Source organism: Hippoglossus hippoglossus, chromosome 13 (assembly GCF_009819705.1).
Source record: "Hippoglossus hippoglossus isolate fHipHip1 chromosome 13, fHipHip1.pri, whole genome shotgun sequence".
In the NCBI taxonomy this organism is placed as follows: Eukaryota; Metazoa; Chordata; class Actinopteri; order Pleuronectiformes; family Pleuronectidae; genus Hippoglossus; species Hippoglossus hippoglossus.
In genome coordinates this window covers 28,925,719-28,942,079 of record NC_047163.1, presented here as the reverse complement: position 1 = coordinate 28,942,079, position 16,361 = coordinate 28,925,719, and the positions used below count along the sequence as shown (strand labels likewise).

The 16,361-nt window shown below is 43.6% G+C and overlaps 1 protein-coding gene across 1 annotated transcript in view; it reads right to left on the bottom strand.

Moving 5' to 3' along the window:
* LOC117772532 (neurofibromin-like) overlaps window positions 1–16,361 on the bottom strand; it is a 157,145-nt gene that overhangs the window by 9,151 nt on the left and 131,633 nt on the right. Inside the window, 9 exon segments of the mRNA XM_034603738.1 lie at window positions 64–206; window positions 8,943–9,043; window positions 9,155–9,273; window positions 9,348–9,470; window positions 9,595–9,755; window positions 13,306–13,441; window positions 14,293–14,424; window positions 14,747–14,873; window positions 15,068–15,208. Coding sequence (XP_034459629.1) covers window positions 64–206; window positions 8,943–9,043; window positions 9,155–9,273; window positions 9,348–9,470; window positions 9,595–9,755; window positions 13,306–13,441; window positions 14,293–14,424; window positions 14,747–14,873; window positions 15,068–15,208 — 1,183 coding nt within the window.

The following is a 16,361-nucleotide window of genomic DNA, read 5'->3' as shown; positions in this document are numbered from 1 at the left end:
ATGTAGGTCCCTATTTTAGGCAGCAGGTTGTGGTCAGAAAGTAAAAATGTCAACATGTATTACTTTGTAAATAGGATGGCTGGTACTGTGGTGGCGATTCCTCATGGTAAACCACACTCTGGACAATGCCATGGACAGGGTTTAGGAGATTGGTGTCTTGGCACATGGACAGCACAGTGTTGATTTTTGAATCCAGCAGATTGTGGCTGAGGATGAAACATATATAAAACAACCTTTCATAAGTCTGTATAAATTTTCATCTGTAAACAGTTCTGTATATGCATGAACTCTGAATGCCCATTTCAAATGTGGCATTGGTGAAATGGGTGGTTTCCCTTTTGTAACAGCACAAGTATTTCTTAGATTTTGACTTTGTGACGGACAGGTAGTTAAATTATTGATTCATTGTATAGAAGCCAAAGGGACTTTATGAAATCACATTCAGGTACATAAATTAGACATGATCAGTAGGTATGTGAAAAGATCAAAGAGGCATAAACCCAGGGGAAACAAAACTGCAATGCAAGCAGCAATAAAGGGCCTTTGCACGTTTACACATGTCAGAGCAAGGGGAAAATGTAAAAGTCAGAAATAGATATTTTCTGTTCCCAGTGGGTGGTGCTATGACAAAGACTGATATTTGACCTGGACTCTATCAGATGATGTGTGGCCAAGTTACAAAAAATGTTTTTTTTTACAGTTTTTAATTCAAGTTCAAAGCATTTATTGTCATATATACAGCCCTGTACAATAAAATTATTTCTTTGCCTTCCAGTGTGAATACTGTGCTTTTATATTTTAAAAAGCTTATTTTTAAAAAAATATCAAGAAAAGGAAAAATATAAATGTACAATAGAGCATCTGTGCAATGTAGTGCAATAGACAGAAAACATGGACTTATCCAGTCTGTGCAAAAACACATTGTCTGCAGTTGGGTTGTGGGATGGGATTTGTCTGTGTGTGTGTGTGTGTATATGTGTGTGTGTGTGTGTGTGCGTGTATGGGGAGAGGGGGGGGGGGGGGGGGGGGGTTGGAAGGCAGAGTGAAGGATCTGTGGGTTGAGGTTGTCCAGGGTGGCGTAAGGGCTAGTGAGTATGTAACAGTCTGATGCCTGTTAGATAGTAGCTGTTCCTCAGTCTGGACATCCTGCATTTCACACTTCTGTACCTTCTACAAGAGGGCAGAGGTGTGAACAGTCCGTGTTGGGGGTGGGTGGAGTCCTTGACAATAGAGGACTCCTCAGGAAGTACAGCTGCTGTTGAGCTTTCTTGACCAGCTGGGTGGTGTTTCGTGTCCGGGAGAGGTCATCACTTATGTAGACGCCCAGGAATTTGAAGCTGCTCACCCTCTCCACCTCAAGCTCAAGGATCAACAGCAGCTGATGGGTTCTCCTCTCCTTTTTCATGTCCACGATCATTTCCTTGGTCTTGTCTGTGTTGAGGGTGAGATTGTTCTCTTCACACCATGTCACAAGACTTGCCACCTCCCTTCTAAATGCTGATGCCGCCAGTAATAAGTTCAATGACTGTGGTGTCGTCAGCAAATTTCAGGATTGTATTGTCCTTGTGAGAGGTGACGCATTTGTATGTTAACAATGTGTAGAGCATGCGGCTGAGAAGACATCCTTGCAGAAAACAAAATACAGACTCCGGAAGAGAATCGAACAGGCCAAAAGACAGTACAGACAAAGGCTGGAATGTTTCTACTCCGCAGCTGATGCCAGGCAGATGAGGCAGGGCCTGAGACACATCACAGACTATGGTGGCACTAACTCAGGAATAACGAATTATAACACCTCCTTACCGGATGAGCTGAACACATTCTACGCTTGCTTCGAACAATCCCATCAGCCACAGAAGTCCTTAGAATATGGAACACACAACCCACTGCTCACTGTGTCAGCAGCTGACGTATGCAGAACCCTGAGGAAAATCAACCCCTGCAAGGCCATGGGCCCAGACAACATCCCAGGACGGGCCCTCAGGGTATGTGCTGCAGAACTCACTGATGTCTTCACCACCATTTTTAACCTGTCCCTCGCACAGGCCACAGTTCCATCCTGCTTTAAAAAGACCACCATTATCCCAATCCCCAAGAAAAACCCAGTAACCTGCTTGAATAATTACAGACCAGTTGCACTTACACCCATTATTATTAAGTGCTTCGAGTGGGTCATACTGGGTCACATCAAATCCACCATTCCCTCCACACTGGACCCCCTGCAGTTTGCATACCGGTCCAACAGATCTACTGAGGACGCAGTTTGTACTGCCCTGCACACTGCCCTCTCCCATCTGGAAAACAAGGACACCTACGCAGGGAGGTGGAGCTGTGGTATCAAAACAATAACCTGACGCTCAATGTCAGCAAAACAAAGAATGTGATAGTGGACCTGAGGAAAGGGAGGAGTCAACACACACCATTACACATTAGTGAGACTGAGGTGGAAAGGGTCGACATCTTCAAGTTCCTCTGCGTCCACATCAGTGAGGACTTCACCTGGATCCACCACATCACTTAGCTGATCAGGAAGGCACAGCTCCTCTGCAACTTCTACCGGTGCACCATTGAGTCCATTCTGACCAGCAGCATTACAGCATGGTATGTCAACAGCACACAAACAGACCGCAAACACCTGCAGAGAGTGGTCAAATCAGCCCTGTACATCACTTGAACGACCCTCCCATCTCTGCAGGACATCTATCAGCAGAGGGTCTTCAGAAGTGCCCAGAACACCATCAGAGATCCCACACACCCCCAGGGTTGTGTGATCTAGGTGTGTGAGTGCTTCCCCTGTGTGTTGCTGCTGGAGGTCTTGAAGCAGGCGTAGAATTGGTTGAGCTGTTCAGGCAGGGTTATGGTGGAGTTGGTGATCTCTGTGGTGGTGCCCTTATACTCTGTGATGTGTTGCAGGCCCAGTCCCATCCACCCGGCATCCGCAGTAGACTAGAAACTGTCCAGTTTCTCCCTGTACTGCTTTTTATCCTCTTTGATGGTTTTCCTCAGTCTGTACTGTTTTGTATTACGTATATCTCTTTCCCTGATCAAAATTCAAGAGATCGGGCATGCAGCATGTGACGTACCTGACTGATCATCCAGGGCTTCTGGTTTTGAAACTTTCTAACTTGTATGGTGGGCACAATGTTGACAACACAGGTGCTAATGTACCCAGTCACACATTCAGAATGCTCCTGTATGTTGATAGAAGAATCCTCCAGTGTGGCTGCAGCTTTAAACACATCCCAGTCTGTCTGTGATAAACAGTCCTGCATGATGCTCTCAGTTTCTGAAGACCAGACTTTTGATCACTGGGTTTGTTCCTTTGCAGCCGGGTACAGGAACAGGTTTATAAAAATACGTTTTTTTACAGACTTTTCAATATTTTACTGCTCCTCTGTGTCTCTATCATGCCAACTGAATTGAGCCATTACCTTTCCCTCAAGTTCCGGGACTATCATACAGAAGCAATGCAATTCGGTTACAGTAATCAACTGCTTATAGAGATCAATTTGACCCGGGACAAATGGATCACTATAAATGTTTTCCACTGTACTCAAATTTGGAGGCGAAAAGCCGCCCAATCGCAATTTAACGTAATATATTTTTTAACGTGGTGAGAAAAAAATCCATACCATCCCAGCCCTAGTCATGGAGTCATATGAACTGGCCCTGTGTGAGTGTGGTTTTGCTTTCTAACAGTGAGTGTTGAAGGGAGGCTTTGATCAGGTCACAGGCCTGCACTGTGTCCAACCACTGCTGAAGGTTGCAGGGGGAGGGCAGAGAGTCTCTGGATTACAAGATGGGTGGGTCAACCCATCTAATACCAGCCCACCCTATCTAAATCCTGTCCATAAATTCCTCCAGCTCATTCCCCTGGAGGAAGTGTCCCTCAATCTCTCATCCACAGATTCCCTGATGGATTTTAGGGGTAGATGAAGTGCTTTCCACCTGAACAGGTTTGCTGTTGAGAGGTACTCCAGGAGCCCTTGTCTGAGAGGCTAGATGTAGGCTGACTTCAGATTGGCAAGGAATGCCTTCTCGCCCGAGGGGAAAGATGGCCTGATCATTTCACACCCTTTTTTGCAAGGAAAGGCTTCTTGACTTACATGTCCTGTATTTCATTCATGTTCCACACAACCTGGGAAGCCTGGGATCAATGTAATGGAAACACAAACAAACTGTTACTGTTTACCGTGAGTGTGTGAACGGCGCAGCAAGTGGCTGCCTACACAGCAGCTCTGTCTCCCACTTTACCCTTAAGAGCTTTTTAAACAAACTATTGCCCTCCCACTAGAGAACACGAGCCAACAGGCACCTTCATTTTGAAGTTTTTAACTTTGTACCATTCAAACAACTATGTGCAAGTCAACAGACACTGCAACCACCACCAAGACAACAACAACACTGTGCCGTGGTCTACTCACGTGAGGAGCTCCTACAGCACAAAGAAGTGGAACTAACTGGCTTCTCACTGGTTAGAGCGGACAGGGACAAACAGAGCGGGAAGAAGTCGGGCTGAGAGCTTGCTGTCTTTGCTAATTCCAAATTGTGTAACCCTGGACATGTAACACTAAAGGTAAACTCTGCCCGCCTGATATTGATAACCGGGGGGGATAAAACCTTGGACTTACTGCATGCAAATGTAAACGAGGCATACAGAGCTGCAGCTCTCCCCCCTCTGGGCAGCCTTGACCACTACTTGGCCCCATACACACCTGGTATTAACATGTGTTTTTTGTGATCCAATCACAAGTGGACAGCTCTGGGTGCATGCATTCATACACAGTATTAACATGTGGCCCTACATGCGTCTCGTGATCAGATCTCAGTACGGATCTCACTTGCCCTCCTAATGTTCAAATAAACATGCACATCATTTCTGTTCACGAAGTCCAAGTTATATTGTTTTTACCAGATCCGAGTACACAAGTGTGTCCAATGTCACTTTGTGTGTGTCCACACAAGCAAGCGAGCGAGCGAGCGCGAGAGAGAGAGATAGAGAGAGAGAGAGAGAGAGAGAGGAGCTGAATGAATCTCGTGCAGCTGCGCTGTGAATAAAGATTTGACCAATTTAAGGAAAGTATCGATCATTATGCGGTGATCAGTGTTGATATTGTGGATGTGGTTACAAACAGAAGTAGAAGAGAAAAAATATGTTCGATTCGTAGGGAAACTGTAGTGAGTCAGAGAACATCAGCTGAGGAGGCGGTCCTTCATCTGCCATCCAGGATAGATTAGCGTTCCCCCTGCTAAAAGAATGTGGACACATGGGGTTATCCGATCTGAGTGCGTTCACACCTGTATTGAGAGCTGTCCGCTTGTGATCGGATCACAAAAAACACATGTTGATAACAGTTGTGTATGGGGTCCTTGATACAGCTCACTCCTACATATGAACCCCTTGTTAGGAGACGGCCCATCACCACCAGGACTGTGCAGCCGTGGTCTGTGAGGCACAGGACGCCCTGATGGAGTGCTACAGGGTTACAAACTGGGATATGTTTCGGGACGACTGCAGAGATGACCTCGATGGTCTCACCGAGTGCATGACTGACTACATAATTTCTGTCACTGATTCTGTGAGGAATTTGTTGTCCCTACCAAGGAAGTCTGCTGCTTCCACAACAATAAACCTTGGATCAACAGGGACATTAAAGCTCTGCTGAACAGTAAGAAGAGGATTTTCCTGGAGGAGGGCAATGAGAAAGAAAGGGCATCCAAGTGCTCCAAGCATTTGACACCGTTCAGCCATGCAGGCTGGCCAGGAAGCTCTCTGTGTTGCAGGTGGACCGGGACCTTGTGACATGGATCACAGACTATCTAATTAACAGGCCGCAGTATGTCAGGCTGCAGGACTGCTTGTCAGATGTGCTAGTGAGCAACACAGGCACACCCAAAGAAACTATCCTGTCACCATTTCTTTTCACCTTTTACCCCTCGGACTTCTGATACAACACAGGAACCTGCCAACTACAAAAGTTATCTGACGACTCCTCCATTGTTGGTTACATCAGAGATGAAAAGGAGAGGGAGAACAGAGACCTGGTCGAGAGCTTTGTAGGATGATATGGAAGAAATCACCTGCATTTCAAGATTAGGAAAACCAAGGAGCTGGCAGTGGACCTCCGACGCAGAAGGAGATTCCACACCCCTGTTGTCATTAATGGGAAGGGGATGGAGATGGGGAATAGCTACAAGTTTCTAGGGGTGCATTTAAATAGCAAACTTGACTGGTCAAACAACACTGAGGCCCTCCACAGGAAGGGACAGAGCAGGATGTTCTTTCTGAGGAGGCTCAGGTCTTTTAACGTGTGCATTAGGCTTCTACAGATGTGTTACCAAACTAGTGGCCAGTGTCATCTTCTTTGCTGTGGTGCGCTGGGGAGGTGGCATGGGGAGCTGTTGCACCAACAAACTAAACAAGCTGGTGAGGAAGGCCAGCTCTGTGATGGGGATGGAACTGGACTGAGAAGAGGAGGAGAGGAAAATTAAACGCCATGATGGACAACCCCTCTATACCCCTCACTGCTGTGCTGAGGCAGCTCAGGAGCACATTTAGCCACAGACTCATCCAGCAACGTGCCTCAAAGCGCTTGGGCAGGTCCTTTGTGCCTCTAATCAGTAATTAGACTGCACAACACCACCTACAGTCAAACAATGAAAACTATATTTCAGGAACGTACTGCGGCACATTGTACATAAACACAAATGTGCAAAAAAAATATTTTATGGTTATTTGATTTATATCGTGATATATATTGATATTAACTGATATGAATAAATTATTGTGATAAGATTTTTTTCCATATCACCCAGCCCTACTTCTCAGTATTCATATGTTGATTTGTTTGTGTCCAACAATGCATCCAGGGCCGGGGCCAGGGAGGCACTGGCCCAAGCTAAAATCTGATTGGCCCCTGAAGAGCCCCTGTCCTTTTTAATAAACTTACAAACAATAACAAAAATGAATATCACAATTAGAATTATTTTTCCTCCAAGCTTTTGAAGGAACACAATGTGCTTGAACAAGAAAAATGTCAACAATGTACTGCGGCTCAGGGGTTAGAGCGGTCATCCTCTAACCAGAAGGCCTGCTCTTCGATCCCAGTCTTCCCCAGTCCGCATGTGTCCACATGCTAAACACCCCTTTTATGTACACATGCTCATATTTAGATAAAGAAAACCTGGGTTGACCTACTGAGTTGATGACCAACGTTGTGCTTAGCCTAATGTTAGGTTAAGTTAAGCTGGATGACGGAAAGGTATCCTGAGTATGTTGAACCTGCTTCGTAGTACAGGCCCCTGGCATTAATACCTGTCCTGAGTGATCCATTTACAAGTGGTCATCATCATCATCATCAGTGGTCAGTGCTAAGTACACAGAGGTGGTCTGGTATGCATGTGGCTACATTCTTTTTTCACTGTGTAACGTAAATGTGTGCTGGGTCATATGTGAAAGACCATGTACAAGTCTCAAACAAAATGTTACGCTTCTTAGTAGGGCTGGGCGATAAAACAATAGCGATAATTAGTGCGATATAACTTTTCCTCGATAGAAATTTAAGACAGGTCGATATAACGTAGATAGTACTCATCCCATCCATGTTTTGACAAAAAACACGATCAGCCAATGATAATGAGAATAGCACTGCTCCTGCAGACAGAGGTTCTTCCGCAGATTCGTTGAAACGCAGTGTTTTAACTTCATTGTTGCAGAAGAAACGATGCCCCGTTTATCCAGGAACATAAATATGAAATCAGCAGGTATTTATAAACATCAGTTTTACATGTGATGATTACAAAACATCAGAGCAGAGTCACTTGTTGACCAGTAGAGTAATGCACACTGCAGTGGCGCTCATTTAAGAGTAAGATAAGATAAAACTTTATGTATTTCCGTCTAGATGAGTCTAGTTGTCCCCTCTATTAAAAATCAACATGTTGATGTAACTTCGGTGGCTAAGGTTTGTGTGAATTCCCCAGCAATGATTAAAATACTGTCAGGATGGGAAGTGTGTAGCTCACTGATGGCACTGTAAAGTTACCACAGTGCTGCTTGGCATTAGCACTGGCCAGCCATTCCCTTAGGACAAGAGTCGGCAACCCGCGGCTCCGGAGCCGCATGCGGCTCTTCAGCCGCTCTGCAGTGGCTCTCTGTACAGTGTTCATGACTATATTTTATATTTTTCGTGAACGATGAACTGAATGAATCAGTTTTCATATGATGAACGTTTACATTCATTTTTAAAATCATCATCATATCAGACCATCATGTAAAATACCAGAAGCCAGAGAAAATGTGTGTGTGTGCTCCCAGACAGTGCGCGCACGCGCACGCGCACACACACACACACACACACACACACACACACACACACACACACACACACACACACACAGGCCCTAGGGCTCCGCCCCCCACCCCCACTCACTCGCTGACACACGCAATGAGATCAGAGCTCGTTCACGTGAAGCAGCCGGTAAGTAAGCTGCAGTTGGTTTGTACCGAGCTGGAGTTTCTGTGTCCTCCTCCACTCTGCTCTCACTTGAACTAATAAACACTCATCACTAGTTATCAGGACCTGATCAGGACATGAAGTAACTTAGTTTTTGTTTGATTTCAGAGTTTATGAGACTGCATTTAAAAATCATGAAAATGACTCATGTTGTGCTCAGTACAACACGAGACGTGACTCTCACAGCCAGGACTCACGGTTAAAGTGAGGGGAGCGACACACACATGATCCGACACCATCGATTAATAACTAAACACATGACTGTACGTTTTTCACCTAAATTAACCCAATAAAAAATGGAACAAATGAACGTGAACTAGTTCATTTTTGTAGTAATTTCTATGTGATGTCAACTATGTGATCAGAACTAATTCTGACAGCTTAGAATAGAGCTTAGCCCAGAGAGGCTATATATTGGCTACTTACACAACTGGGAAAACCTTTGGGAAGACGACGCAAGCTTCAGCCAAGTACTCGTACAAAATCCGTTGGTCAAAGTCATCAGTAGTATATTTGACCTGGGTTGCCTGGAAAATCAGAGCAACGGTCTGTTAACTAACAGAGTCAGAGATGAAAAGAAATAGCATTTAATTACTATCAGTCATGATCCTCTGGTCTGAACTGTTATTTTTCCTCACCAGCACAGTGAGGAGTAGAGCTTGGATTTTTGGATCAGTCAGCACCTCCTCATCCAGCAGAACGTTGGACTCTGATACAGACACTTTACGAAGGTGAGAGTTTCCAATTCTTTGTGTCTCTGGAATTGTAACATAGAGGAATTACATTAAATATCTCCATATCTATCAGGATATGCCAGGATGATACGCTCACCTATCTCGTAGTCGTTTTCTGCTACACGCCTCATCTTGGGAGGGGTGGTCATACCCGACTCCATCTCTGGTCTTTTTGGTGCTTTGGAGTCTGATATGAGATGATCAAAGCTCTTCCTGGTGCCTGGCCAACAAACAAACACAATAATTACATTTACAATCTGGAGGTTTATTATGAACTTTTCTAGGGATGCTTCACCCAAAGAAAGATCAACATGTATTGTAAAGAGCAGAGAGAGAAATCATACCCAGAAGCTTCTTGGTGTTAGCTTGTGAGGGCTGACCCATGTCAAGGCTCATGGACTTGCGTGTTCGTGGGCTGATCTGGCCCACTGTAGGGTAGTGATGGGTTGAAAGATACCGCTCTGAAATCTGAGGTGATGTCCACGGCTGAGTCTCTCGCAGACTTCTGAGAGAAAGGTGAATAGACAAAGGCTTGACTCATTTAAAAGCTAAAACCCGGACATTGGTTGACATAATCCAAACTATGACACATTCTCACTTTGTAAAGTGGTGTGTATATATATATATAGTGCTGTTCTAGTCTTTGCCATTTACCTATTCACACACACATTGATTAAGTGCACTCATTCAGTGACACAGGCGATCTGCAGTTTGGGGTTCAGTATCTCGCCCAGGGACACTTCGGCACACGGAATGGGGTAGACGGAAATTGAACAGACGACCTTCCATTTAGTGGACCAGCTCTACCTCCTGAGCCACAGCTGCCAAAGCTTTGTTTCAATTATCTATCACATCACATCATAATCATCACCCAAGCACCGATCGCTAAGACCCTATTGGAATTGCTCCAATTATTAGGCCCCGAGCAACAACCGCTGCGAGGACCCTATTCGGTTTCTTATTTTTTATCCTAGTAATGAATTGGATATTTGGCGGCCTGAAAATGTGTAACTTTTGCTGAAACTTTGCACAAAATTCCGATGTGCGAGAAAATGATGTGTCAAATGGTTTTCGTGCATGGGCGTGCCCAATTGACTCGATAGCGCCCCACTAAAGTCCAGCACCTGCTGTGCATTTGACCAAAATGCATGAAAATCATTGGGCATATGTTTCATGCCCACACGTACAACAAAGTCAGGGGAGCAATATTCCAAACACAACAGGAAGTCAGCCATTTTGGAATAAGTTGTCACTGTTTGATTCACACACATCGTTCTTTAACAAAGGATTAATCAGATCAAATTTGGTCAGTGCAATCTAACCACATTGTTGATGAAAAGCTCTGCTCTTCGTGAGCTTTTGTCAGAGAGCGTGGTGTCAAATTTCAAATACAGGAATGTATAATAACTTCAGTATACATTATCCAATCTGCACCAGACTTCACATGTTCGATAAGAGTCCTAGCCTGAACACATATACTTGCCAATATTCAGTCATTGTCATAGTGCCCCCTACTGGCAACATGAAGTAACATGTTTTTTATTGTGATGTACTCCTCCGAGCAGATGGAACACGTCCAGCTGAAATTTGGCCAGAAGACCCTTTAGACTTGGTCGATAATAGGTTATGAATCTAGTGTGTTTTTGTTGAATGCTGTTGCCGTGGCGACACACAAAAAGTTGATGGTTAGGATTTGCCATGACACAGGAAGTTGTTATAACTCCACTGTGCATTGTCCAATTTTGAGAGCCCCAATTTTCTCACACATGATCACAGTCCTGGCCTCAACAGATCCATATGTTACTATTAACTCAGGGTCATAGCACTACCTACTGATTTTGCCATGAAACAGGAAGTTGTTATAACTCCACTGTGCATTGTCCAATCTGCCCCAAATTTCTCTCGCTTGATCAGAGTCCCGGATTGAACAGATCTGAATGTCAATATTGACTCATCATCACAGTGCCACCTTCTGGCGACAGGAATCCATGTTTCATACATGATGCAATAGAATTACATTACAATATATACCTTAAATGTGCTCAGAAAAGCCACAAGACCATAAGGATATTTCATTGTGAAAATTGTAAGTGGCAGCACGGTGAGGGTTGATGTTTCGCAATGAAACAGGAAGTTGTTATAACTCCACTGTGCATTGTCTAAAAGTAGAGTAGGAGCCAGAGCTTTCAGCTATCAGGTTCCTCTCATGTGGAATCATCTCCCACTTTCAGTTCGGGAGGCAGACACCATCTGTACATTTAAGAGTAGGCTTAAAACCTTCCTTTACGATAAATCTTATAGTTAGAGCCGGTCCAGGCTTGTCTTAGACCTGCTCTTAGTTATGCTGCTATAGGTCTAGAAGGTCGGGGGACACATGACACTCGGAGCTTCTCTTTCCAGCTTCTCCTTCCTCTTCTCAATCGTTATCACATCAAATTCATATCTCATCAATACATGTTACTGACTTGACTTCTTCCCCGGAGTCCCTTTGCCTTATCGGCCGCAGATCCAGGGCCGCAGCTGTGGCCACATCGTGGATTATGATCTGTGGATCACGTATCAGAGATCGTGATCGTAATGGTGGATCCAGTATGGCGGATTCTGTATCATGCTGGCTGATCGTGATAATAATGGCGGATCCTTTATCGTGTTGGCATCTGATAATGGTGGTGGACCACGATCAAGGTGGCAGCTGATGGTGGATCCTAATGGCGGCAGTGGACAATGACTGTGGACTATAGTGGCATCCGATCTTGATGGTGGATCATGATCGTGGTGGCTGCTGACCATGGACTATGATTGCAGCAGGACTGCTCAATACATAGTATTTCTCCTCAGATACTCGACCATTACTGACAATAATCCATCAATTCATTGACCTTCAGTTTTGCTTCAAAATGTTTACCCTTATCAATGCTGCTAAAACCGTTATCTTGATGATGTTCTCCTTTACACTTGACATCTATTACACTTCTGTCCGTCCTGGGAGAGGGATCCCTCACATGTGGCTCTCTCTGAGGTTTCTACGTTCTTTTTACCCTGTTAAAAGGTTTTTTTTAGTAGTTTTTCCTTACTCTTGTTAAGGGTTAAGGACAGAGGATGTCACACCTTGTTAAAGCCCTATGAGACAAATTGTGATTTGTGAATATGGGCTATACAAATAAAATTTGATTGATTGATTGTCGAATCAGCCACAAATTTCTCACGAGTCCCGACCTGAACAGTTGTATTTGTCTGCATTTAGTCATAGTCTCAGCGACAACTACTGGTAACAGGATGTAAGCTTAGTATGACAACTTTGATTTGATTTGCATAAAAATTTCACTGTGTGGTCTACACTTGATGGCATGGACCGTAATGCACGATTAGTGGTCATGGTCTAGCGCCTAATGAATGGACACAGGAAGTGACACATGTATTATTCCTGCAGTGCCCAAACATGAAAACGGGCTCGATCTGTGCTGCTTGCAATCCTTGTTACTTACATTTGTTGTATATATGGGTAGGGTGGCTGTGGTTCAGTAGAGCGGTCGTCCTCTAACCAGAAGGTCGACAGTTCGAGGGAACTTTTAACATTCCCAAATCATTGGGACTATTCAGACATTTGAAATATTACAGAGACGAGAGTTCACTCTAAACTAGCCCAAGTTCTAATTTGATGTCATTCACTTTTTGCTATTGCATAAGCTACAGAGTAGATTATTTCAATCTACCATTTTAACTTAGAGAGGGAAAACAAAAGTTTTTTGTATGGGACAGAGCGGTTGTGGAAGGCTATAAATCCTAAAAAGGTTTATCAGGACACAAATCGAGGTCCTCTTCACTTTATAAATCAAGTTATAATAACTGGCCAGAGAGCAGATAACAGAAGGAAATATGTAAGTAAATTGCATGAGAAAAGGACATCACAACAGCTTGGTCAGTGTTACAATCTAACATAGAGTTGTGCCTTGTGCCATGCTGAGGCCAAGCTTTGTACCAAAAATATGTAGGATACTTTTTATAGGTAGATCAGCCAACTCCATCCTTTGTATTCCTCTCTGGTACTGGCTCACCTGCAGCTGGGATCAGCGATGTGACTACAGTAGGTATCCATGGGTACTGGGTCCATGGACAGGTCAGAAATAAGTAGTGACTTCCTGTGTTTGAGGCTGCAGCGGCTTCGGACCTCCTCAGATACAGTGAGCAGTGCTGTACCATACCACAAAGAGATAGCAACAATAATCATTAATAACATCAGGGCAAACTCAAACCAACCACCACCATAAGTAAAGATAATGGTTCAGAAATTTGTACTATATTCTGTAAGTAACAGCTCTCCCCTAAAATAAATAACTGGATGCAGAGAGACAAGGTAGGTGTAATTGAGACCCTCAAATATTTTTACCGTTGCTTTATAATATTTTTCAGTAACAGAATATGATACATTGAAACAGAATTTTAATAGTAGGCATTATGGATGGATGATGCATATACAGTATGACAGTAAGTGTGTTAAGCAACGTTCACACTGCAAGCCTTACCGCTCAATTCAGAATTTTTTCCAGATCAGATTTATTTATGTGGCGGTTCACATTATCTTTTCAAATGTGGCCAATTTCAGACTCCAATGTGAATTGTTCATGGCCCTAATGTGACCCTTATGCGCAAAAGCACAACAAGTCATCACACGCAGCACGCTGTGTACGGAAGTAAACAAGGAGAAGAAGTCTGTAATAAACGCAGGGGCCATAAATGTGAGTGTTTAGGGTTTCACTTTTCTTTTGATATGCTTTCCATCGGTCTAAAGCCTAACTGTCCCTCCAGTGACTACCTCTGTCACAGCTGTCTTCCATGTTTATTTTCGCTGGGGGACTCCTGACGCCCCATCTCCTGTGCATAATTTTGAGCAATGTCGATCTAGCGTGACGTAAAAGTCGCATTGAATTCTGATACGGGATTCTTGCTGTTCACACTGTAATTAAACAATCCGATCTGCGTCACATAGGGGAAAATCAGATTCAGGGCACTTGGGCCCGCTGTGTGAATGTAGTGTTACTTACCAGCCAGATAGGCAACACTCTGGGTGTTGACCTCAAACTTGTCACATTTCAGATGTTTACTGATGAGAGTCAAAAGTGTGTGCAGGATTCTCACTGTTCTCGCTACTGTGGTGGGTGATGGGTGTCTGTAGCCTAAAGACACAAGTTAAAGACATAAAAACAGACTCTCAGGGACAGCATGCTGATCCAAAAAAGCCATAGTGCTGAAGCAAGACACATTACACCCAAACACAGCGGTAATATCACATATAGTGGTGCTCACTAACTTTCTGAAGATTATTGACTTTCTTTTGAAATACATTACTAAAACACAGTGATGGCCGCATTGTGTTTTTTCTGTTGTCAACGTGGCTGATGTGAATATGTCCACCCAGTGCTCTAACAAAGACTACAATGTATTTGTTGAACATTGGATGACTGCCATTGAATGTTTATCTCTCAGCAGCTGCTTTACCTTTGAGTAGGTGGCCCACCAGTGCAAAGTTGAAATTGGCACTAAAATTGAGGCCCACAAAATGATCCATCTGCTTACAGTGCCACTCTAAAGGATGTCTAATTTCCATGAAGACTTCTTCTGGACTCTGGAGGAGAAGAGACATATAAAGTAGTGTACTGTGTCACGTCAACAATTTAAAACCATTTACTGTCTCAACTACACAATGAAGTGTACTGGTTTTTAGTTGGCATCAAACATCAAAATGTGGGAATGGGTAAGCACTGGAGACCTTGTCCTTCCCAATGTTAAGGTTAGGCGTGTGTTTATGCATTTATTTACCTTGTCGTTGAAGATGCGCATTGTGTCCAAAGTGTGGAGGTTCTGCTCCAGCAGGGCAGTTCCAGCAGAGTACAGATTTACTTCGTCCAGCTGCAGCACAGCTACTGCGATCCAGAACAGAGCTTTGTGCATGGGGGACTCCTGCAAACACACACAGAAGGGGCTCATATGCACGGTAATTCCTAGACAGTGTGACTGGCTGTAAACGGAAGGGGAGGGTTGTGCTGATATTGTCAGGGACATAAATAAATGGGTAATTCCTTGACATGTCAACACACGTTTGGGCTCAACCACCACAAGGACTCATGAAACCTGGATTGTTGATTTGGTCATATGAGAAACCTATGGAACTCTGATTTCGACAAGCCGTACCTCCCTTAATATAAATAGTCTCATATTATTTTAAAGCAATATGCTATCTACAATAAAAAAAAATTACAGCATTATTAGTGACTATAACAGATCAAGTAAATTTACAAGAAAAAACTATATTCTAAAACTGGTCAAATTTTCACCAAAGTTAGAAAATAATGTCATCAGGACATCCAGAAAGTTTGGTCTTTGCTTCTTGAGTGTTGGTTGAGATATAATCAGTTATCTAAAGATGCTTCACAGAAGAGGTATTACTGAATTCTTACAATATTGTTGAGACACAGTTGGAGATCATTACATTTTCAGGCCCATTCAAAAGCTCAATGAACTACTTTGTTGATGGGCTCCAAGGCTACTGGGTAGTGTGTTCAAAAAAGTGTACTGGTATACTTGTTTGAATGTTGAGGTGATCTCTCTCAGCTCCTAATACAGACTGAGCGAGCATTCCTAAATACGACCAAAGTGCTACAAGGGTGGGGGGGGTTCAAAGATCAAAATACTCATATATATTATATAATATTCATATTAAAGTAAAGAAACACGAAATATGAACCCATTTGTCAGTAAAGAAAATCTATGAATTAATTAATTTATATAAGTACAAGAAATCCATACTCCCCCCTCCTCTTGTGGGCAAATGGAACATCCCACTGAAACAATACCAAATCACTTAATGTATAGGGTCTCAAAGTTGGCTGGAATATCAAACCAAAACATTACATACAGCTTTTTGCATCCATCTTGTTTGTAAAAGATGTGGAGTTGGCGAGGAACAGACTCGGGAGTGCTAGTCTGTAGGGGTTATCCTTTAGCCTAGCACGTAGCCCAGCTCGCTTCCCCTGCTTCTGTTTCCTCTGCCTCCGCATAATTATAGGCCTTTTATAGACTGACTGTCGTAAATCGTTGCTCTGACTTTGCAGGT